The 24,411-nt window shown below is 33.8% G+C and overlaps 3 protein-coding genes and 1 non-coding gene across 5 annotated transcripts; 2 read left to right on the forward strand and 2 right to left on the reverse strand.

The window, feature by feature from the left end:
- The first annotated feature begins 550 nt into the window (after nt 1-550).
- On the forward strand, nt 551-623 carry TRNAE-CUC (transfer RNA glutamic acid (anticodon CUC)). Its single transcript has one exon. It is a non-coding gene; the product is annotated as a tRNA-Glu (tRNA).
- A 32-nt stretch (nt 624-655) lies between these two features.
- LOC108806606 (PHAF1 protein At3g51130) lies at nt 656-3,909 on the reverse strand. The gene is made up of 15 exons (XM_018578762.2): nt 3,695-3,909; nt 3,410-3,492; nt 3,255-3,329; nt 3,002-3,069; nt 2,824-2,929; nt 2,678-2,738; nt 2,418-2,584; nt 2,250-2,312; nt 2,139-2,186; nt 1,887-2,000; nt 1,723-1,813; nt 1,557-1,630; nt 1,206-1,310; nt 1,049-1,114; nt 656-898 (listed from the first exon to the last, which is right to left on the reverse strand). Exons 1-14 carry the CDS (start codon nt 3,822-3,824, stop codon nt 1,067-1,069), a joined length of 1,233 nt encoding a protein of 410 aa, XP_018434264.1. The 5' UTR covers nt 3,825-3,909; the 3' UTR covers nt 656-898; nt 1,049-1,066.
- Nucleotides 3,910-9,799: 5,890 nt separating this feature from the next.
- On the forward strand, nt 9,800-15,814 carry LOC108812274 (zinc finger CCCH domain-containing protein 44). 2 transcript variants are annotated; one of them, XM_018584495.2, is made up of 11 exons: nt 9,800-10,338; nt 10,584-10,663; nt 10,751-10,938; nt 11,491-12,385; nt 12,499-12,626; nt 12,734-12,793; nt 12,879-12,929; nt 13,040-13,110; nt 13,406-13,542; nt 13,648-13,823; nt 13,918-15,814. In XM_018584495.2, exons 1-11 carry the CDS (start codon nt 10,037-10,039, stop codon nt 15,664-15,666), a joined length of 3,837 nt encoding a protein of 1,278 aa, XP_018439997.1. In that variant the 5' UTR covers nt 9,800-10,036; the 3' UTR covers nt 15,667-15,814. The 2 variants fall into 2 exon arrangements, with proteins under 2 accessions (XP_018439997.1, XP_018439996.1); XM_018584494.2 differs by having other exon boundaries at nt 9,801-10,338; nt 13,406-13,557.
- A 4,386-nt stretch (nt 15,815-20,200) lies between these two features.
- On the reverse strand, nt 20,201-23,790 carry LOC108809937 (probable methyltransferase PMT27). The gene is made up of 5 exons (XM_018582070.2): nt 22,297-23,790; nt 22,068-22,217; nt 21,204-21,585; nt 20,487-21,129; nt 20,201-20,417 (listed from the first exon to the last, which is right to left on the reverse strand). The coding sequence occupies exons 1-5, from the start codon at nt 23,788-23,790 to the stop codon at nt 20,201-20,203; spliced, it is 2,886 nt and encodes a 961-aa protein (XP_018437572.1).
- Nucleotides 23,791-24,411: the final 621 nt, after the last annotated feature.

Below are 24,411 nucleotides of genomic sequence, written 5' to 3' on the forward strand. Positions count from 1 at the left end.
TGATGTAATGTTATCTAAGTAATCAAGCGATCATATTGCATTGATAGTAAGTGCCAAACAAGCCCGAGAAAAACCTATTAAGAGATAAAACCATGAGAAAGAAGTAGTTACATGCTTAATCAACCAAAACTACGTACCTTTGAAGAACATGACAAGCTTGATGCATCTCGACGATTCGGTTTGGGAATAAGAGTAAAAGCCTGAGAGCTTCTCTGAGATGTACCAGAATTATCTGAACGCCAGCGAAAGTGAAACCTGGGTGGGGTTACGGTTAGCCCGGACGCAGTCAACATCTCTGGCAAAGAAGACCACCGGAGCTTTCCTTCACAGCACAAGTTCAATCCCTAAAATTCAAAAAAAAAAAAACTGGAACCAAACATCCGACGAGGCTTTGATACTTATAAGTTCAACTTCAAGCCAGTTCTTAATGCTATAAACTTAAAGCAGAAAACAATTTCAGAAAACCTTTTTTTCTTTTTCGCTGCTCGCAACAGACTGCACAAGAAATATATGTCGTTCTTTATATACTTTCAAATATGGTTAACAACATTCCGTCGTAGTCTAGCTGGTTAGGATACTCGGCTCTCACCCGAGAGACCCGGGTTCGAGTCCCGGCGACGGAGCTTTTTTCATTTTTAATCGAATACTATATTACTTTTTCAGCTGAATACAAAGCTTATATTATTCATCAAAGTAAAAGGATGTTTGTAATCATAAAGGTCTGAATCAATGAAAATAATATCCACAGAGGAACTAAACAAACTGTACATCAATTTTTCCAGACATTTTAAAAGTTTTTGGGTAACATCGATAGCATGCAGCTTTTTTGCCGTTAAGAGATTTACAGAGTTCTTGTTGTAGAAGATAGCATCTCCAGCCAAAGCACAAATGCGCCCCCCTACAAATACAAATAGATTGATCATTCACATGATGTGAGAGCAGTTTTTCGTTCAGCAGTATACAACACAGTGTGAAGCACATGAATACTTCCAAAACATATGTCTACAGAAAAATTGAACATAAATGAAGATTTAGCAAAAGGCCATACCTCGACGGTTGACGCGCATCATGACTGGAACAGAGTTATGGTGGCTATATGACCGTTCTTCATCACCTGCAAATATTAACCCAACTTTAAAGCTTCGTTTGACAATCTACACAAGGATCACAACTACTCTGAACAAGGTTACTAGAAAATGCTTCACCTCAAAAGCAACATCTTTGTAGCCATACACGTATGTCGATCCAAATGGGTTGCTAACTAAGCCCTGTGTCTGAATAGCTGCTGGCCCACACTCCCCGAGTATTTCCTATAAGGTGTGAAAGCAAAGGTTTCATCACAAATGTCTTACTCATTTGTTAGCAGTATTATTCCCATGCTGAAAATTCTACATTGATACAAGATTCTTCCGAGATCCACAATCAAAGCGATTGGTAAAGATTTTACAACATTAAAAAAAGTTTCTGGGGAAATTGGTCGAGGCTTAACATAGACTAGCTAGCTTCCTATCATTTTCATGTTATGCGTGTACAACTTCGGTCTGAAACCAGTTTACCTTAACCTGCTCCCAGTTTGTGCTTGGAGTGATCTTGTTTCCACCTCTGTTTGCTTCTGCCTCACCCTCTCCAACTGAAAGCAGAAATAAAGCATAGTTGTTGAAAACTAAGACACGACACACATCTGTAAAGGATAATTAAGCTGCTATCATTTGCTTCACGTACCAGAGATCACAAAGTTGCACTTTATGTATGAGTTGAAATCAGCATGACCAGGATAGTTGGTGTGAAGAACAAACTTTTTAGCCTTGTGAGTCTGTAAAAGAGGTAGAGGGAGTCATGGGTAGAAAAAATACGAACATACTAACTCATTTTGACGAATTGCCTACCTCGCCGTCAAACAGGATGTCGAAACCACGAGTAAAATAGTTGTAGAAGTAATCACCACAAAGAGTCGTTTTTGGTCGTAGATCTGACGCGGAATGAATAACCATTTGATCTACCTGGAAAGCAAAGTAGAATTTTAGACGCACAAATTCAAATGTCCAAATGGGAATTGAACTGTGACAGATAAGGCAGGTAAGATAGCAAGAGAAGCTAATGTAAGCAGCTGTTAGCGAAACAAGTTTATGGAGGCTCACCTGCTTTGGGTGGATCCCACATGGTCGTCCTAGTTCAGTCCATAAATCCTGCACGGAGCACGAAATGATGGGTTCCGAAAAAAGGTACAATAAGACAAGCACTAACTTTACCTGTGGTGATGCCCCAAAAGGCATATGCTGGCCTCCAACAGTAAAGTATAGTTCCTTCCCAAGCTGCATAGATATGTAATGAAGTCATGCGAAGAGTTAGGAGGTGGCTTACTGCTAATCATGGTTGATAAGAGATGTTAACCCACAGTAAATGAAGATAATCCACACCTTAACGTGAACCTCTTCCATATAAAGGCTGCCAGGAGACAAAGGAGGGACAGAAGCTCTATCCATCAGTTTTCCTACACCAACTTTTTTGTCGCTTGATTTGTCATATATAGAGACCCGGCATGTAACTGGTGTGGTGCCATCTGGAAACTCTAACGGTAGCGCCACTTTGTAGAAGAAAGAGATAAGTCAGGTAACAAGACAAAGAGTTAAAAAAACAACAACAGAATTTCTCTTGAGGAATCAGGAGAAGTCCATACCTTCTCCATCATGGCAGCAGTCTGTGTACTGGTCGGGAATTGGAAACTCGAAAGATAACCCCTGCCATCGTTCAAAATTGATAAAGATTGACAGGAAAAAAAAAAAGAGTCATAATCATCGTTGAAAATTGTAATCAATTGCTCACCGGGTAGAAGAGAGCATAAACCCCTCTTTCTTTATCATAAACCCCAGGAAAGGTCGGTCCAAAAAGTGCATAAACAGCCACAAACGTAGCCAGAGTCGATGGACCCCTGAAGTACAAGAAAAGGACAGTCATTACAAGAGTAAACTACACCACCAAAGTTTTACAAATTTTAACTCACCCAACCGTAGAATTGCCGTAACGCATCTGGAGCCGCTTGACATCATATATCTCAACAAGGCGTAACCTCTGCAAACAAAATTTGGAAGAACAATAACTAAACTAGAGTGTAGTTTTAAAGAACAAACTGAACTTGTCCTTAGTCAAATAACACCAGAATGGGTTCCCATTCTTGAATAGTTCAAACACAATATAGATTGGAAAAGCAGTGTAGATGGTTTGATGAACCACAACATTGTCTAGTAAAAAAGTACCTGAGACCAGGGATCAAATCGAAGATGAAAGCCATGATCCGGAAAGCTAATAACAACATCAAGCTTCAGAGGATCCTGCGCCAAAGCCAAAAGAATCATAGAAAATCCAACACACAAAAAATCAAGAAGCAGTGTGATGAAGCAGAGTCTCAAACCTCGTCGTAGTATTTGACATGAACAACATCATATACGTTAGGATTCTGCTCTATCTTCCCAAACGCTTCACTAATTGGCATTCCTGAAACAACAACACCATCGTCCGTCAAACTGATCGGAGGCTGAACAGTGTTCTCATGATCCACGTAATCAAAGAATATTTAAAAAAAAACGGCACGCAATCGCCGATCGCGAATCGACTGTCATCTTCCAAGTCCGATAACGATGATAGACTCTAACTGCAAGTTCCAAAACTAAAGAAATTTTGAGAGAAATCGCAATACCGATATAGAAAGGTCCGATGCCGACGCCGGGTTTGAGATCGAAGACTGTGGAGCCCATGGCGGTACCTTCCAGTCGCCGTATTGTTCTCTGCATCGTCGATTTATCGCCGATTTTGGAGTAATCCTTCATTTTTATGATCGGTTTCTTCTTGGCCGGAGACGATAACAATCTTTCTTCTTTTTTGGGTTGTTGGTTGCGCGCAAGAGAGGATTACTTATCAAGACGGGTCGGGTATGTTTGCAGTTGACGTAATAAATTCATGTCATTTTTAATTGAGAAATATGAAATACCTGAAGATAGCATTAGAATTTTTTTTATATAAGTAATTTTTTACAGTCAAAATGAGCAAAATAAGTTTCATTAAATAATAGGTAGAAAATATATTTTCTTCTAGATTTATGATTTAAATTTTAGTTGGAGCGTGGAAGGGAGTTAGGTTTAGAATTTAAGGATTAGAGTTTAGTATTTAAGATTTAGGTTAATGATTTTAAAATATTTTTGAAAATGAATTTCAAAATGTTTTAACCATTTTCCTAATATATGAATGTGAAAATTAAGTATCTTACCGAATCATATTTATCGTTTAAAATTTTCAAAAAACAAGTGATAGAAATGTTTCAAAAACAAAACAAAAAACAAATATTTTCGCAAATAAAAAATATCTTTTGATTATTTATTTTAATATTTTTTATATATAATAGGGATACAAATGCCTTTTACAAAACTTCTTTTCATTATTATGTGTTCTTTTAATCATAAAAACATTTTTGAGTCTATTTAGAAGATTTATCCTTTTTAATTCACCGTAAAATTTTCTTTTCAACATATTATTCTATTTTGAATATTACTATTATAGTAGCTTTTCTATTAGAGTTGTTAAAGTTTTAAATTTTTTGTCTTATGAACGTTTTTAGTATATTAGTTCTCTCGTTAGAAATCGTGTTTCAAATTTTACTAGATGCGTGCAGAATACTTGGATTTAAAGAATTATTAGAAAAAATATAAAACATAAATGACATCATTTAAAAAAATATATAGTTAAAAAAACTTTTTTACAAATATATCTTTAATATCTTTTATACCAAATATAACAAAGTTCATGTTGTGGTTTAGTGGTGAGTTGAGAAGCTTTGCAAACATCCCATCCACGAGTTAGAAGGCCGAATCATGAAGTTTATGTGTTTATACTTTTATTAATGAAGGTACAAATATAATCTTCAGATTTTATCTTTTTACTTCGAGTTCATCCATTATATAAACCTAATTTTCAGTAGTTTATAGAAAAGATGAACGAAGATCACATTAACCATAGATCTTCAATTCCAGTTTATAGAAAGGTTGAAAGAAAACATCACATTAATCGTAGATCTTCAATTTTCACAATATGTGTTTATAATGTTTGAGACAACAAAAAATTCCTTGATATGAATCAGTTTTAGCATAGTTTTGAATCTTTTGCATATGTATATGAGATATTGATATTTCATTTTGTACAACAATTTTTTTCTTTTAATATACATTAAAATTTTGTACATATGAGATGTTCGCTAATGGATTGAAGATATATGGTTAACGTGACATGAGAGTTTCCTATGTCCAGTATATAAAAAAACAATATCGATTTGCTATCTATAACAATTTTATAAATGTTGCTATATATAAATAATAAATCGCTAAAACGAAGGATATATAGATTTAAAAGGAAACATATTGTTAATCATAATCATAATGTATCTAACAAAGTAGCCATTATATATAAAAAAACCTAATACCATATAAATGTTAATGGAAGATTAGTTATAATTAACGATGTCTCATAGTTAAAATAAATTTCTGAAAGTTGTAATATTATTTTACGAAAAAATTATGGCCGTATAAGACAAAGTAATGTAATTTATTATGCAATGAGACATTATATTTTTATATAACTTCGATTGCAATAGAAATAGAATAACTAACTAGATAATCAGATAACTTTATTATTCAATAAGAACATTATAGTTTTATATACTTTTGATTACAACAAAAATAGAATAACTAACTAGATAATGAGAAACTAATTATATTGTATTACGGTGATGATTGTTTAGTTAGTTTTTAGATTTTAGTTTTTGGCTTTTGGTTTTTAGTTTTTAGATTTTGGTTTTTAATTTTTGGTTTTTGATTTTGCAGTAGATTTGGGTTTTTTGAAAAGCTTAAATGGTGAATATAGATTTTGGTATTTGTTTCCAAAGTAAAATAAAGAATTAATAAATAAAAGTTTTAATTAAAAAATAAGTTTTATCAATAAAAATAAATTATTCTATATTAAAATTTATTTTAAAAATAAACAACAAAAAAACAAACTTTTATGAAATAAAAACGACTAGCTACATGTATAACTACATTTAATTTTATATCTATGGGTGAATATATAACTAAATTAAACTTAAAAACACTAAATAAAATTTAATTATATTTTATAAAATATTATAAGATTAAATATTTATAAAATATGATAATAATTAATAAATTTTATGAAATTCCAGTTTTACAAAATAAATATTAATATCTGGATTTTTAAAGTATATTTAATTGTAGACAATGAATAATTAGATTTTATATTAACAGAACTTAAAATAATTATATTTTAAATGATAAAAATGCATAAAGTTTATATAATTAAAACATACAAATTAATAGCTAAATTCTTAAATAAAAATTTAATTACAGAGTAGTAATTGTATAATACATTGGCAATATGTTTTCGGATAGTAGTTTCTTGATGGCATTATTTTGATTTTTAGATATTAGTTATTTGATTTTCCTGTAAATATTTGGTTCTTCCATATTTGATTTTTTGTTTATCTAATTATTGTTTTCTTAAATATGATTTCTAAGTAAAATATTTTTAATAAATATGACATCACTGAATCAATAAATAAAAAAATAATTATCAGTATATTATCAATAAAATATGTAGATTAGTTTGTTTTGAATTTTAAAATAAACAATCACGTTAATTTGTTCTTTACTATAAGAATTTTAATATTTTTATATTATGTTTAGATGTAAAACTTATTATTTAATTTTAGTGATGGCGAATACTAAATATTTTATCACTTTCATTTTTCTTATTAATTTTTAATATATTAATACATAAATATACAACCATATGAGTTTTGGTTTTTGGAAAGGGACATGACTTGGGTTCACCCTCTAAGGTGAACCTTTAAATTCACCACTTGATTTATAACCAATCAAAGTAACATGTGAATACTTAAATAAAAAATATTAAATATATTAAAAAATGGTTAAAAAGAATAATGTCAATTCTAAATCCGAAATCTTAATTTCGAAACCCTAAACATTAATTTCTAAATCCAAATCTTATACCCTAAACTCAAATCCTAAACCCTAAACCTAAATCCTATACCCAAAATTCAAATCCTATATCCAAATGCTAGATCCTAAACTCAAACCGTATACTCTAAACTCAAATTTTAAACTCTAAACCCAAACCGTGAACCCTAAATCTAAACTCTATACCCTAAACCCAAATCATATATCCTAAACCCAAACTGTATACTCTAAACCCAAATCTTAAACCCTAAACCCAAACCATACCTACTTCGGGGTGCTATCACTAAACTAGACAAAATTACGTAGTAATTTTTCGGGGTTTACGGTTTGGGTTTAGGGTTTAGAATTTGGTTTTAGGGTATACGGTTTAGATTTAGGGTCTAGCATTTGGATCTAGGGTTTAGATTTAAGGTTTACGGTTTGGCTTTAAAATCTAAGATTGGGTTTAGGGTTTAGGATTTGAGTTTAGGGTATAAGGTTTGGATTTAGCAATTAATTTTTAGGGTTTAGAAGTTAAGATTTAGGATTTAGAATTGACATTATTCCTTTTTAGATATTTTTAAATATATTTAATACTTTTTATTTAATTATCCACGTGTCATTTTAATTGGTCATAAATCAAGTGGTGAATTTAAATGTTCACCACAGGGGGTGAATCCAAGTCCTGTCTTTTGGAAAGCCAATGTTGATCGAATAATATAATGATTGAACATTGATGAACTTTTCTTGATGTATGTGGGTTTTGTGTATATGTCGATTTTGTACTACAAAAAGCACATAAATAATAATGTTGGTTGCCAAAAAGTCCATCAATGTATATATTAGTTTTTTGGAAAATCAATAATTTATGTAAAACTCGCGTTACAATTTTGGAAAACAAAAAAAAAACAAATTTTAGTTTTTGCTTGAAAAGGTATTTAATCTCAAAATCTAATTTCTCTATATTTAGGGAATCTATTTTCTCAAAATCTTGATTGTTAAAAAGTTAGTTTTCTAAAAACAAAACCCAAAAACTGTTTTAAAATCATAAACAATCAACCTCTATATATTTTTCCTTTTTTAAGTACCGTCATTGTTTTGAATATTCTAAAACATCTATAAAACTCTTATACTACAATGATTTTGAGAATTGTGAATGTATATACAATATTTTGAAAGTCTTATTTTATAAGTTAAAATGTTATGAACCAAAACCCCAATAACACTAGATTTTGACAGAATTAAATTTTTTTAAAACCTAGTTCTTTTAACAACAATTGATTCTATATATTATTAAAAAATTATGAAACCAATAATACTTAATTTCATAAAAATGTTAGAATCCATTAGCCAATAATTATATACTTTTAAAATTCTAACAATTATTATAAATGTATCTCCTACTGACAGTCCATGTAACTCCTATCAAAAAGAATATAAGAATGTATACCACTTGACTAAAAAGGGTAGATGTTAAAGAAAAAGTTTGGTAAAGATATATGTTTTTCAAATTTTCATAGGAAAATGCAAGTTTAAACATACACGTGAACAATGCCCCCAAAAAGATACAAAGCCTACCTATAATACCATATGAGTGTTATATAAGCATAGATGACCAAAACATGAAATTTTTAAATTTTTAAATTTTTATTATACGATAAATTTAAATAACTAAAGTCGTAGCTCTAAATAATGACCTAAGGAAATTAATAGGAACAACAAATTTCTAATTATTCCTTAATATTTACACTATTTAGGTCATCAGTTATAACGGTAATCAAACATTTAAATCTTATGGTATGTATTTGTTCAAGCGACTCTCTGATACTTTTTCCATATATAAATATGTATTTGATATTTTTTATTTCAATTTTCATAGTTTGGACTATTATATATATGAATGATAAAAATGAAATGTGAAGTTTTAAAATCATTTTGACACACAATCTTATGTTTAGTTGCTATTAATTTGTATTGTTTGTTTATTATTTTTGTTGGTATGTAAATTAAAATGTTATATTCTCTTAACTCAAAAGATTGAGATATAAACCTGAGGGTTTGACCTATAAGTTATAATCAGTGTTTTTAAAATCGGACAGTAAGATGAACCGAAATTTTTTTGGGTCATGTTTCAATATAGTTCGACTGGATTAAATTTGATTTAATAATTTGGTTTAATAGATTTTTAGTATATTAATTTAAAAGTAACGCTTGTAAATATGATACATAATTAAAATATAAATTAATTTTAAACATAAAACTTTATAAATATAAACTAGTTTTATGTTTATATAGATGGTTTATAGATTTTTGATAATTTAGTGATTTTTACTAGTTTAATAATTTTGAGATCTAAACCGGCTAAACGACCGGTTCATTGTCGAACCATTCGTTAGACCCAATCCGATTATATAACCGATTCATGGTCGAACCCGGTCCAACAATCGGGTCAGTTCAGTTTTAAAAACACTGTTTATAACATTAGATTTTAGAAATGAATTTGAAATCTATAAACTGTAGTGCATGTATTTGGAAGAAAATCTATAACCATAAGCAAATTATCCACATTTTATTCAATCTATAATCATAAGCAAATTCTCCACATCTTTTCATAAACATAATAATTGAAAAAAATAACAACTAGACAATACAAATTAATAAATTATGTAAGAAGATATGATGTTAATTAAAAAAAAGATATGATGTTAATTAAAAAAAAAGATATTTCTATAAGCAGGAAGAAGTATAACAATTGTCTTCTCTATAAAAATGGAGTCGCACAACAACAATGTAATAAGTGGGCATAAAAGCAAAAACAAAAGTCCAATTTTTTTTTGTTTTTTTTTATTATTTTCCCCCACTAGTCTTCCTTCTTCAATCCCCCAATACTCTCTCCATCCTCATCGCCAAAACAAAAATCCCCCTAAAAGAACCTTTAGATTTAGATTAGGGTTTCTCCTTTCACTGCTTGATCCGTGAATACAAACTCAATACCTATTTTCGAATCATTTGAAGTATTCATGGAGAATCAGCAGAAGCAGCAGCTTCAGCAGCAAGAGAGCTCCGTCGAGGGCCTCGATCTTATGAGAGTTGATCATCACCAGTGCGAGGAGATCGGTGTGACTGCCCCGACGGTTGCTGCAGGAGCTGTTGATGAAGCTGCTCCTGCGAAGCGAAAACGGGGCCGGCCTCCGAGGGGGGCGCATGCTAATAAGACCGTGTCTCAAACTCGGCCACCGCCACCGCCGCGGAGGGACGAGAAGGAAGAAGACGTCTGCTTCATCTGCTTCGACGGCGGAGACCTTGTTCTCTGTGATCGCCGGTGAGTTGTTGCGAGACTAGAATGATAATAATTCTGTTGGATAATATTATTCATTTGATAGAGATTTAGAGCTTTTGTTTGTTAGTTAGTCGATTTGATTCTCTGTATGGTCTTATGTTTGTGATTTAGTTACAGTTGAAGTGACTAATATATATAAATCCACTAATCTGTAATTGTTACTATTTTTGATTAGAGTGCAAGGAGATTTGTGTTATTGATAACGTATTGTCTTGTTGTACATTCAGGAACTGCCCCAAGGCATATCATCCAGCTTGCATTAAGAGAGACGAGGCGTTCTTTCGAACAGCGGCTAAATGGAATTGTGGTATGTCGAATAGTCTAAGATGTCACTATTTGCTGATGCCGTCATTTCGAATCTTTGTAAATAGATGTTTCGTTTCATTCATTTCAGGATGGCACATATGCGGTACATGCCAGAAAGGTTCCAGTTACATGTGTTATACATGCACTTTTTCTGTTTGTAAGCGGTGCATTAAAGATGCCGACTATGTGATTGTGAGAGGTAACATGGGTCTTTGTGGCACATGTATTAAGCCTATAATGTTGATTGAGAATATTTCTCAAGGAGATAATGAAGCGGTAAGACACTCCTCCTCCCACAAATCTATAATATTTCCATTCAATGCTTTGCCGCAATATTTGCTTGAACCTAGTTATATTTTACCTTAAGGGGAATATATTTTTGTTGATTTGAGTCGTTTTCGTTCGTTGCATCTATATGGGGTTTCTTTTTATTTAGACCCGATTAAAATCTCGTAGTTTTGCCATGCACTTAACTTCGTACGTGTCACACGACTGGTAATGTGATAGCAACCAGTCACAACCTAATATCATGGAGTGTTAGGGATTTTGGTTGGTTGATTAGAATCATATCTTATGAGAGAACTAACGGAATGATAGGATTTTTTCAAATTTGTTAGTCATGGGTTTCGTATTTAATAAGCTCCTGCGAGAGCAGTCGGATTTGTTGTGTATTTTGAAAGAGTGAAACCGAAGGGGAAAAAAGTCACGGCTCTTGTTTTATGAGGAAACCTTGTACTTCATTAGTTTTATAAATTGAGTGTTCTTTTTATATATTCTCTTTACTCTATCATAATGTGCATCGTCATAATTATTTTTATTGTCCTTTAGGTTAAGGTGGATTTTGATGACAAGCTCAGTTGGGAGTATCTGTTCAAGGTATATTGGCTTTGTCTGAAGGAAGAGCTGTCTCTAACTGTCGAAGAGCTTACTAGAGCAAATAATCCTTGGAAGGAGATTCCTTATACTGTCCCTAAAGTGGAGTCACGAAATATTCATACCCTTAGCAAAGCTTGTTCTTCAGGCAATTCAGATTCAGATGTAGTAGCGAATGGAACTAAAAGAAGAAGGACTAGTGATTCCCCCACCGTACCTAGCAAGTTAGATGCCAAAAATCCAAGTAATATTCTCAAAAAGCTTCCTGGAGATACAAACTGGGCAACAAAAGAACTCCTCGAGTTTTTGTCGGTCATGAGAAATGGCGATACATCGGTTCTTTCTCAGTTCGACGTGCAGGGTCTTCTGCTTGACTATATCAAGAAAAAAAATCTTAGGGATCCTAATCAGAAGTCTCAAGTTGTCTGTGACCCAATGCTCGTGAAGTTATTTGGAAGACAGCGAGTGGGTCACTTTGAAATGCTTAAGCTTCTCGAGTCTCACTTCCTTATTCAAGAGAAACCGAAAGAGGAGAAACCCAAGAATGGGGAAAGTAGTCATGCTGTTCGTAGCCAAATAGAGGTGGATAGGGCTCATGATCCACTGGTTAGGGATAGAAAACGGAAGACGCGTAGGAAAACTGATGACAGTGTACAAAACGAAAATCTGGATGCATTTGCAGCGATTGATGTTCACAATATCAACCTGATATATTTGAGACGTAAATTTTTAGAGACTCTACTTGATGATATCAACAAAGTTCACGAACAGGTGGTAGGCACAATTTTGAGAATTAAAGTATCAGGCAGCGACCAGAAGCTGGATATTTACAGGCTCGTTCAAGTTGTAGGTACTTGATCAATTTTCATATTAATGCTTTTATAGGAAAGAAAGTAAAATGGGAATTGAGTGACCTAAAATTTTAATAGTAAGCTCTCAGCTGTTTTTGTTGTAATATAACAGGTACAAGCAAGGCATCAGCGTCCTACCAACTTGGCGCAAAGACTACAGATGTTATGCTAGAAATACTAAATTTAGACAAGAGAGAAGTCATCTCGATGGATCAATTATCAGACCAGAATGTCACTGAGGTATATTTAGGCCTCTCTGAAATATTGTTTTATCTACCTTTCTCGGCTCTACAGTAAAAAAATTAAACCCCATCTAATAATAAGGTAACGCTAACTGTGGTTTCCAGGACGAGTGCAAACGGCTACGCCAGAGCATAAAATGTGGCCTCAATAAACGTTTGACTGTGGTTAGAGCGCACGCATGATATCTTCTCACCTGAAATTGTATTTTTTATCTAAGTTGGAAACTCATGTTTTTTCCTTCGATGTCAGGGTGACATCTTGAAGACTGCAGCAACACTGCAAGCTATGAGAGTCAATGAGGTAGGTTAATTAAGTGCAGCAAGTATCATTCGTATAAATATTAAAGATCCCCATGGTCATAGTTCTTTATTGTCCTGGCTGTGCTTCTTATTAACGCTTTGTCGATATAGGTTCTGGAAGCTGATATGTTGAAGTTAAGGCATCTCCGGGATCGGGCCAGTGAGAAGGGTCATAGAAAGGAATATCCTTTTTCAGATTGCCATACTATATTTGTTGCACTTCGCTTACACTATTTCGCTTTGCAAATGTTGCCGGTTATAGAATCTTTCAATGACTCGTTGATGAAATTATTCCTTGAAGAGAAGACCATTCCAATCCCAACGGCAAAGAATTACTAAGTTTGAGTAGTATGCATTTTTACATACTCTCGTCTTTTCATTTAGATGTTTGGTTTGCGTTTATAGGTTAAATGTGAAAGATACTTTTACACTGGTTGCATGGAATGTTCAAGTCTTGTTTTCTTAACCATCTCCCACGCTTAGAGAATGTGTAGAAAAGCTAGGGCGTCTAGAATCACCTGAGGAGCGCCAGCGGCTTCTGCAGGAAGTCCCAGAAGTTCATACAGATCCAAGCATGGATCCGAGTCATCCATCAGCAGAAGATGCAGTCTTGGGTACGAGGAAACCAGGTCTCCCACCTTAAACTTCTTTTTCATTATCTTACGAAATTTCATGATTGGTGGATGATGTTTACAATCTTGTACGTTTTCTATATGCAGATAATCACATAGAGGTACAAAGTAAAAGTCCGAAGAAAAAAAGGGATATCCTGAACAACTTGGGAAATAGTCCACAGAAAAAATATGATACTCCTGTTTTGAGAAGCAGAAAAGCCCTGCATGCCACTAATAAAGATGAGTGTTCTAAGGTCGACAACAACTCAGCAGATATCCAGGTTTGACCATACCGCCTACCCTGTTCGAAATGTAACCTCTCATATGTTTTCTAGTTTTGGTTTCTTGTCATATATTAATCTTTGGGTTCTGCAGCAAAGTGGTAAAGATGATGAGGAGAATGAAATATGGCATTATCGAGATCCAGCAGGAAAGACCCAGGGACCATTTTCTTTGGGGCAGCTCCGCAAATGGAAAGCTTGTGGCCATTTTCCTCCTTATCTTAGGATATGGAAAGCGCACGAGAATCCAGACGAGTCTGTACTTCTAACTGACGCTCTTGAAGGACGGTTTGATAAAGCAACTACTTTGCCAAGTTCATCGTGCCATCCCCAAGAACTGAAACCGTCTCCACACCACTCTGGAAGCACCGGCGTTGATGTGAACTGTCTTCAGAAGAACTTTACGCCAGTCAGCACCAGTGCTGCCTCTTCTTCTTCCTCTACTGCCACTGCAATTACTTACGATCCGAAAGAAAAACAAGTTGCGACTCTTGTACCTTGCTCTGGAAAAGTTGAGGATGGCAATTCTGTTCGTCCCCAGCCTCAAGTTAGCTGTCCAGCATCAATGTCTGTGATTCCAGGACATGTGGTTACTCCTGACGTAAGAGAAACTTCAGGAACTGATCAACCAAATCCTGTGCGGGCAGATGGTAAGACTCTAGAAGATGGAGCAAATAGTGGTTCTGTACCCATAAACTGTTCTGTTCATGCACCAAACCTGAATCAAGAAATCCATTTCCCTGATTTCCCCAGTCCTACACCTAAGTCGAGCCCTGAAGACTTGGAAGCTCAAGCGGCAGAGACTATTCAGTCTCTGTCTTCATGTGTTCTGGTCAAAGGACCGTCTGGTGTCACATGGAGCACCACCGCCACAACTACCGTCGATGCTCCTACCACCACCACCACTTCAAGTGTTGTGGTCACTGGAGGACAGCTTCCTCAAGTAACTCAGCAGAATGCTGTTGACTTAGCTGCACCGTCTGTGAAGCATATTGATTTGGCAGTTGATCATGCCACAGCTACTCACACTTCCGAAAACTCTCACGTGGCTCACTCATCTGGGTGGCCGGCCATTGTGGCTGACCCTGACGAGTGTGATGAATCAGTTTCAGATCTATTAGCCGAAGTTGAAGCAATGGAGCAGAACGGTTTGCCCTCTTCACCCACCTCAACATTTCACTGTGATGACGACGATGATTTGATGAAAGGGCCAGAGAAAGATTTCTTTAACCCGGTGCTACGCATGTTCCTCACACATGAAACATGCAGAATGGATGTCTCTCAGCCAAGTATTCTTGACTGCGTCTCGGCCGGCAAAAGCTCAACGGGCACAGAAGCAAAAGACAACAATCTCTTCAGCCACTGTGGAACCGCTGGTCCGGAGCTCCTGCTCTTTGCACCACCAGCACCAGCTTCAATAAGCCAGGACCTGACTCTGACGACAACAGCTCTCAGACTGGGATCAGAAACCACAGTTGAAGCTGGATTGGCCGAGAGACTTCCCAAGTATGTTTCGGGAGTTGGTTTGGAACCGAGCCTTAGGTCACCATCATCACATGACCCAGCCCGTGGAAACACCGAGCGCAGTCCACGTGGTAATGGAAGTCAGCAAAGGAGATCCGGTGGGCACAGCAGAGACCGGCAATGGTGGAACAATGGTCACAACAGTAGCCTCAACAACAGTCATAATAATAACCGGCAATGGCCATACAGCAGTAGCCATGGGTATGACCATGGATCAGGTTCGTACACAGCTCATCCGCCCAAAGGGCTGAAAATATGTAAATTCTATGAGAGTGGACACTGCAAAAAGGGTGCTGCTTGTAGTTTTTGGCACCCCTGATTCTCATTTCTTTGTATTCTGTAACCAATTTGTTTATTTACACAACAGTCTCGAACATCCCTTTTTGTAACACCAGAGTGTCTGTATTCCATCAGCAGCCTTTTTTAAGTAATTATCAAAGCTTCTTATAAAACTAAAGATTTTCTCACTTTCTCAACCTATATGTGATAACTTTTATCTAACCTCGTGGACACCAACAAATAAGTCTTGCTCGCTTCTATTTAACTTTAACTTTCTGATGTGAATTACATACGGAGACACAAACCTTATATTGTGAATTACTCATCTTTTATCAGATTTCCATTTATATTTAGTCTAATTATAACTTTTTTTGGTCAACTTATCATTCAAAAGTTTAATTGTATAATCAAAGCTTAATTTTGATATTCCCAAATAGGCTTATTCTATTCCAACGCAACTATTTTTATGATTCTCTTCTAGGATTTAAAATACATAAAAGTTTTTTTTATTATTGTACATATCACTGTTGACTAATGTTGAGTACGCTTTCTTAATTCACTAGGTGATAACCCGCACCATGTGCGGAGTGAAAGATTTTTATTTTAATCTAACGATATTAGAAATTTTCAAAATTATAAACACAAATATTAGATCTAATGGTACATATCGAACGAAATTGTGAATGTATATATAATGTACGAATAATTTTTTTATAGAAAAAACTTGTGTAATTGGTTATGTGTTAATTAGATTTAATTTATGTTAAAATATATAATAGTATGCAATAATTTCAACCTATTTATTTCGAATTTAATTCAAAAAAAACATATAAAATAGATTTATTGTTTGCATAATAAAAAGTATGATTATAATATTGAAAGAAACATAGGTAGTAGTAAAATAAATTACGCAAGAAACAAATTATAAGTACAAAAATGATAAAACCAAAATGCCACGAAAAAAATCTTTAGAATTTCTGATTTGCAATCATATACAGAGAAATAACTAAGAATTAGTTTACCAAACTAAACATAGCTGCTTACCAAATTAATTTAGAAAATATAAAACTAATTAAATGCATAACTTTTAATTTCAAATGTGAAATACTTACTCCATGTTTACTACAAAGAACCGGATCTTATGGTCAATGAAATCATTGTTCCCGTTCGTAAGTTTTATCATATATTCTTCAAGAAATCATATTCCTACTACAACTCCATAAATATTTGGTTCATGTTTTCAGACAAAAAAACAACTTTAGACAGTCGCACTCAAAATAATAGCATATTTACGAACACTTGCTAACTTGACTATAAAATAAAATTCGGACATGAAGTTAAAAAAAGCCATGAGTTTGCTTGTGAAATTGTTTGTATTAATCGTTTGAGTTGAGGAGAAGGGTGCGGTGATTTTGATTTTATTATAAAAACCACATATTTATACCAAGAAGTGAAATACATGAGGGGCAATAATAATTATCTCCAAATCGCTGTAATTAAAGATAATATTACCTATTTAATTTTACATAACTTGCGCGATAATTATATTAAGACTAACCTAAATTAGATAGGTCCCATAATGAAACTTCCTTTTATATGAAAAAATTAAAGTTCAAAAAATTCAGTCGATTATTAATTGATTACAAAAATTTGAATCCATAATATAACTTCCTTATATAAAACAATCACATTTTTGTTAAAAGAGTATAACCATAATCAACTCCCTAATAATATACAGAAATTAAGCCAATTAATGGCACCACAGATTATATCAACAAATTTAGTTACCAAAATCGTAAAAAAAAATATCAAACTTATTAGAAGTTTCCTTTTAACAAACACGATATCATTTGTCCTTGCAAATCACGTTTTATTTAATGCCACCCAGATTTGTAGGTTAGACATTTTAAAATTGATTAAGTTAACATAATAAATTTGGTAGGTTATATGAATTCTGTATATGTCCAATTACAGATTTGTTTTGTTTTTTTTTATTAATATTTGATACTTTATATATAAACGACATTATAGTTAGACATTACACTATCTATGTAAACACTATAGTTAGGAATCCTTATTATAACACGTTTATATATATATTGTCTAACTATATATAGAACTTCTTGATGGTTACATTTTATATAGTTAGACATTTTACATCAGAACCCATGTTATAGTTTGATGGTTTTAATTATTTCTCTTTATAAAAAAAACTGCAAATAATTTCATAACAGACTCGTAAATATAATAAATTCATATACTATATGTTATAACCCCAACTAACAAAAGAATGTGAAGTATATGTATAATGTGTAAAAATCAAGATAAATTGGATGAATATATAATAGAATTCTCTAACATTGTGAATATACTACATAGGATTGAGACTTTGCACATAATTTTTATTTTTGTCTAGGGGTCAACGTTTAATATACAATCCTCTTGACGTGTATATAAGAAAATAATTCATCTGCAGATCATAAAATCATTCATCTTCAAGATAGAAAAATAATAAAGTCATAGCATTAAACGTTTACGTTTTAATTTGTTTGGTTAGTCGATAACAAAGTAGCTTATACTATATTAGTAAAGTTATAATATATTGATCAATGGCAATTCATGTAATTATTCTAGTTAGCAAAGGGTCTTTAAATTTAAAGGGTGAAAGTGTTTGTGGAGCTGCCAAGTGTAAATGACACACATGTAAATCACACATCAACACAAGGTTATTTTCAATGAATGCTCCTCAAATAATATATAGGGGATTTGGTTAATTGACAAAAATGATTGTTTAGTAGCATGTAACATGTTTGGTTAGTGTTAGAAATCTTGTTTTGATAATTATAATGATGTATTTCAATTAGATGTTTTAATTATTTTAGAATAATGATTTCTAGATTATGTATGTTGTTTGGTATTCATTTTTAGTCATAGCAAAACTTTGTATGATTGATGATTTTTTCAAATTCACTATCCATTTTTATCTGATATATCCTTTTGATCCATTAAAGATTTGTCAATAATAATCCTTTGATGATAAAAAAACATAAACAATAAAATCTTAACTTTGTAATATATTGTCTTTGTTGGGTTTGATGTTTTCAGATTCACTTTAACATTAAGGTGTATCTTTAACATTAAGGTGTATTTTGATATCTTGCAATATCGTTAGAGTTTTGGCTATCATATACAAAATTTAGATTTTTTAGATCAAATATGAAATTAAAATACAAACCAAAATGATTCTACTCAAAACTGTTACATGTATGATAATGTGGAACCAAGAAAATCAAGTTCCGCTTAGCTCAACCAAAACATAACAAACTTAACAATTTATGACTAATCTGACCAAATTAAAGTACAATATCAAAATATATTCATTTGAAAGCCATCAACTAAACATGAAACCAACTCTGTTTCTCATAGTCCAGTAAGTAGAAAAATAATTTGGAATGTACACATTTTGGTCATTTCGGTCTCTAATTAACTGCTGACATCTTTTATCATATTTCTAGTTATAATTAGTCAGATTATCACATTTTTTGTTGGTCATTTTATTCTTCAAAGAGTTTGATAGACCTCATAATCAAAACATAATTTTTGATATACTAAATTTGGCTTACTTATATTATGATGATTTTATTCCTTGTAATTTTCAAATACTGTTAACTCATTTCCTTTTTGAAATTGAGATAATTCTTATGGTTATTAATTTCCAATGGAATAAATCATATTTATTCTTGTAATCTAAAAGGGATTTAATTGTTTTTTGTGTACCTATATTTTCGAAACAATATCCAAAGATTGAAATAATAATCAGCCATATGAGATTTTGTTGATTTCAAATATTTGTATCCTTTCATTTTCTAACATGCATAAATCATCAGATATTACAAATGAAGCATTGAATTTTGATAAAATTTTGGCTTTTAACAGAAAACTCCAAATTTAATAACACTCTATATGATAAAAACCTATAAATAACACCATGTATAGATACTCATAATAGTATTTACGCAATCTATGATCTTCTTTTATGATGCAAGGTAAATTCCACTATGCAGATGAGTAATTTTGATATGTTTGCATTATCTATGGTCCTAAAGAGATCTTAAAGTGGAGACTACTTGTAGGATAGCACATATTTGGTTGGTCAGAGCATTTTAAAACAAATGTTACATGTATATTTTTGTTGAGTCAAATATAATATATGTAATTTTAAGACAACTGCCGTATACTAAAAAAAAATATCACCAAATTGATAAAATTAGGTTTTATTTCTATGTTCCCGTTGTTCTAATATCTTATTGTATATAATTTTGATACAAATTTTTTTAAAAAATCATTTATTGGTTGTGCTTTCCTTTTCTCTATGACATAGGTGAAGAAAAAAATGTTCTAATTAGTCTACAGTTTAACAAGACTAACACTATTGCTTATTCTTGACAATCTTTATCCAATTCTAGCAACAAGCAAGAATTTTCTGACTTATAGATATGGTTGATAAATGTATAATATATAATGCTACTGCTTCTGCTATTTCAGTTTGCAGATTCCAAAAATGCTATCTTCTTTCAGGCGGAAGTTTGAGGTGCATCTGGTCTCCAGAATCCTTTTTGTGCACTTAATATTCCTTCTTGGTGTTTGGAGAAGGTTAGATGAACATCCCAGTGCAGTGATTTCAACATATTCTCTATTTCTCTTATCACACTGGCTTCATCACGGACTATTAGTTTGCCTCCTGGTCTTACTATTCTATCAACTTCTGCCATTACTGGAACAAGATTGCACCTTCCAAAAGATAAAAGAAACTTATAAGAAAATTTTAACAAAAAGGTTGGAAAAGACTTGAGATTTTACCTTGCTTTCAACTTGGAGAAGAGATGATCTGCATGCAAGAGATCATAGCTTCGAGGGTATGTGCTAAAAGATTCACACCAGTCATGATATATTCCGAACAAGCCTCTCTCGTAGATTATTGGTAATGTATCTGGTGAGTTTATGTTTACAACATTCATGACCCACACTTGCAAGTCTTTAAGAGCTGCTGCAAACCCTCCATAGACAGCTCGCATATCCATTACATTCCTCACATTAGACCAGCTGATTCCCATTTCATTCATGTATACTTTGCTAACAACGTGCTTCCAGTGCTCATAATCTGTAGTGAAGTCTAGTGGAGCTGGCTTCCCATAGATCCCCATTTGAGAGCTGTTTAGCCAATAAGGAGGTGTTTGAAGCCGGCGAGGCCAGCTCACGGGCCACTTGCTCCCTCTCTCAACCACATTGGTGGGAACTTTATGCATGCATGCCTGTAGTGGTACGTACCAGGCTGCATTTGAATCATCGTTGTTTTTACACATAGGAGGCTTCTTGTGCTTTCGTTTCTCATAACACTCATTAGTGGTAGGTTTCTGGTAAATGGCAGCACCAATGCCATTGAGTTTATCCTTGTTGATTGTTATAAGTTCCCAGCACATGGATTTGGTCAACGCAGACATCTCTACATAACTCGCAACATTTCAGCTTCAGTGGTACAAACATATAAGAAAGAAAACTATTATAGTTCAAACCTACCTTTCCAGATTTGAACATCTTCTTCAAGCTTCTGGTAAACTGGTGTTGCTGACCACACAAAATAACCTCCTGGCCGAAGCATCCGGTTAAGTTCAAGAAGAAGCATGCCACCATCATTGTGCCAAGGGACTCTACAACGTGCGCAGTGGATAAGGTCAAACACTCTGCTAGGGAATGGTAATCGCTTAGTGCCCATCACCGCAGAGATGGCTGGAATCTTCCTTTCAAGAGCAAACTGAACTTGAGCTTCATGTTCATCTTTTGGTGCAAGAGACATGGCTATAACATCTCTTTCAAAGAGGAAGCCACCAAAGCTAGCCACTCCACATCCAACATCCAGTACAACCCTAGTATTTTTACCCCACGCAATGTTTTTTAAAGACTACCATAGAGAAAAAGAAAAGAGGCATTAGACTTAGGGAAAATCTCATAAATAGCACTTTAAATTTTTGCCGTAAAAAATAACATTTAAAAAAAAATCTCTAAACTGTGTGTAATCGTTGTTATATTAGTGGAAGTAAAAACCGTTGACCAAAAAAAAAAAAATCTCTAAACTAGCATTTTGTTAATCAATAAAAACACTTAAATTACCCTACATCATAAACCTTAATCCTAATTCCAGTCCATATATACTGAACCCTAAACTTTGATCACTAAATCTAAATATATAAAGGTATATATACACTATTTTTTACTTTTCAGTGAATGGTATTTTGAAAATTTTCTATTTGTGTGCTACTTTTTTTTAACAAAACTTGATTTATTGCTTTTAAGGGTATTTCTCTTAATTTTACATAAAATTTATATATCTTTATTTATTACTGCAGTTTTAAATGTTATCCTGAAATTAAGAAATGAGTTCACCTGCTGAAGAAAATCTATATAATGAAGAGCTCCATGGATGAACTGTGTCCCACCACCAGGAAACGTCAAGAACTCGCCAGTGACCTTCACCCAGTTCTGATGTCCTTTCACCTCTGCTAGCTTTGTGTGTGGGACATTGTGGTACCATATCTACTAGATCACAATTAAGTAAACTTTTATCCATTTTAAAGATATTAAAAAAAAACATATTTGGAGGAGTATCATTTACCTTGTCCCTGCTTTCAGGCCACTTGATGGACTCCTTATACCCTTCTGGGAGGGAGACAAGACATGTTGGTGGGTCTTCTGGACAATGCCTCTCTCTATGCTCAAAATGTCCTCTACTCGTCAGTTTCTTTATAGCTTCTTCGTTGTCTAGGCATGGTATATAATCATATGCTGCAGTTGCATTGCACAACTCCCATGCCTTTGCACTCATTATACTATCTGCATTGTTTGATTCAGATGTCTGTCTTTGTTTCTCGTCCTTAGACTCTGTTGCCTGACTCTTCCATGACTTTTGTGATTCTGCAGATTCTTTCGGTATTCCAGAACCAAACCCGCTCGCTCCTGAGCCCTCTTGTCTCTTCTCATCTTTTTGCTCTTCTTGTTGTTGTTGCTCTACGTTTTCTTCCTTTGTTGTGCTTTGTTCCTCTGGAGTCTTATGTTCTTCTTCTTGTCCGTTCTCGTCCTTCATGCTCTTCTGATCCTTCCCGTTTTCATCACTAACTATGTTGTTGTTCTCCATGTTTTGCTGTCCGTTATCTTCCTTCCCTGAGTTTTGATCCTCTTGTTGTTGTTGTTGTTGTCCGTTTTCTTCATTCTTTGAGTTTTGATCCTCTTGTTGTTGTTGTTGTTGTTGTTGTTGTTGTTGTCCGTTTTCTTCATTCTTTGAGTTTTGATCCTCTTGTTGTTGTTGTTGTTGTCCGTTCTCTTCATTCTTTGAGTTTTGTTCATCTTGTTGTTGTTGTTGTTGACCGTTTTCTTCATTCTTTGAATTTTGATCCTCTTGTTGTTGTTGTTGACCGTTTTCTTGATTCTTTGAGTTCTGTGATGCGTATCTCTTCCCCACCTCCATAGGTAGTTCTTCTTTGGTCGCATCTGTATACGTCACGTCCGTATTCGAATCCTGATCTTGCCCTTGTTTCACATCCTGCGTGTCTTTCCCTTGTACACTCTCTTGCTCTTGTGTTCCTTTGTTGTTACCTGGTTGACTCCCAGCGTCCTCTTCTCGCTGTTCCTTTTGTTCTTTCTCAAACTCCTTAACAACTTCTTTCACTTGACCCTCGTCGTTCTTCTTATTCTCTTTCTCATTGTTCTGTTGTGTTTCTGTCTCTAGTTTTTGAATTTGCCTTTCTCCTTCATCTCCTGCCTTTGAGGAGCTTGTCTTCTCTTTTGCTGACTTTTGTTGTTCGTCTTCAGACTTTATGGCATCTTCTGGAAGCTTTCCTGGATTGTCTTGAAACGTTGGATTCTCATTAGACTCCGGTTTTGTTGGTTCTGGTTCATCGTTCGCGTTTGAAGAGGCGGACACATCACTCCTCTCCGTCTCTGCAATGACCGTTCGAGTTGTAGCTTGTGTGATCTGTGATGGAATAAAGGAGTTGGTAGAGAGCATCCATACACCTATGACACACAAAGCTACAAACACGACCATTGTTATGGTCGATGCATAAGACGACGTAGAAGAGCGTTTGTTTCCACGTCCTTTCCCAAATGCCATTTTTTACTGTTTTATTGTAATGTCTGTGGAGAGAAAGAAAGAAAGAAAGAAAAGATGGAGAAGAGAAGAAACAAATGAAGGAGTAAAATGGGAGTTGAAAGAAAGTAAAAATAGAAAGAGAAAAGAAAAGAGAGGTTGTAAAGAGAGAAGACTGAATCAATGATCCAATAGAGTCGGACATGGGACTTTCAGTATCATGTCTCTAATTTTAGTTTATGGTCTTTGTGTCTCATGTTTTGTCCTTTGAAAATATTTAAACCATATATATAATCATTTCATGCTAAATGTTAACCTTTAGCTAAGGAAATGTTAAACATAGTGACAATATTGTTTCGTTCGTCTTCTGTTGGCATTACATTCTAAGGATATTGGTTTTTATTTTTGTTTCAGTTTAAGAAATGTATAGTAATAGGTTTCATATGGCCTTGCTTCCAATTTGGATTCTATATTCTCTCGTGGATCTCTCGTTTTTTCATCTCACCCATCGCTCGAGAAAATAATTTCTTTGTAGTATCAGCGATGAAGATTCATATATGACAAAATAGAAATCATCTCAAAGAGAACGAGTAGAGATTCATAGTTATTTCGAAAATATGGTATTGAAATCTTTAATTTTATTGG

This window comes from Raphanus sativus, chromosome 6, assembly GCF_000801105.2.
Source record: "Raphanus sativus cultivar WK10039 chromosome 6, ASM80110v3, whole genome shotgun sequence".
In the NCBI taxonomy this organism is placed as follows: domain Eukaryota; kingdom Viridiplantae; phylum Streptophyta; class Magnoliopsida; order Brassicales; family Brassicaceae; genus Raphanus; species Raphanus sativus.

Excerpts from the sequence above, each read along its gene's own strand:
- LOC108806606 (XM_018578762.2), bottom strand. The coding sequence starts at position 3,824 with ATGAAGGATTACTCCAAAATCGGCGATAAATCGACGATGCAGAGAACA. Across the intron at positions 2,930-3,001 it reads TACGGCAATTCTACGGTTGG|GGGTCCATCGACTCTGGCTA; the intron begins GTGAGTTAAAAT and ends CTTGTACTTCAG. Across the intron at positions 2,313-2,417 it reads TGGAAGAGGTTCACGTTAAG|CTTGGGAAGGAACTATACTT; the intron begins GTGTGGATTATC and ends ATATCTATGCAG.
- LOC108812274 (XM_018584494.2), top strand. The coding sequence starts at position 10,037 with ATGGAGAATCAGCAGAAGCAGCAGCTTCAGCAGCAAGAGAGCTCCGTC. Across the intron at positions 12,386-12,498 it reads CAGGCTCGTTCAAGTTGTAG|GTACAAGCAAGGCATCAGCG; the intron begins GTACTTGATCAA and ends GTAATATAACAG. Across the intron at positions 13,824-13,917 it reads ACAACTCAGCAGATATCCAG|CAAAGTGGTAAAGATGATGA; the intron begins GTTTGACCATAC and ends TGGGTTCTGCAG.
- LOC108809937 (XM_018582070.2), bottom strand. The coding sequence starts at position 23,790 with ATGGCATTTGGGAAAGGACGTGGAAACAAACGCTCTTCTACGTCGTCT. Across the intron at positions 22,218-22,296 it reads GGCCTGAAAGCAGGGACAAG|ATATGGTACCACAATGTCCC; the intron begins GTAAATGATACT and ends GTGATCTAGTAG. Across the intron at positions 21,130-21,203 it reads AGATGTTCAAATCTGGAAAG|AGATGTCTGCGTTGACCAAA; the intron begins GTAGGTTTGAAC and ends CGAGTTATGTAG.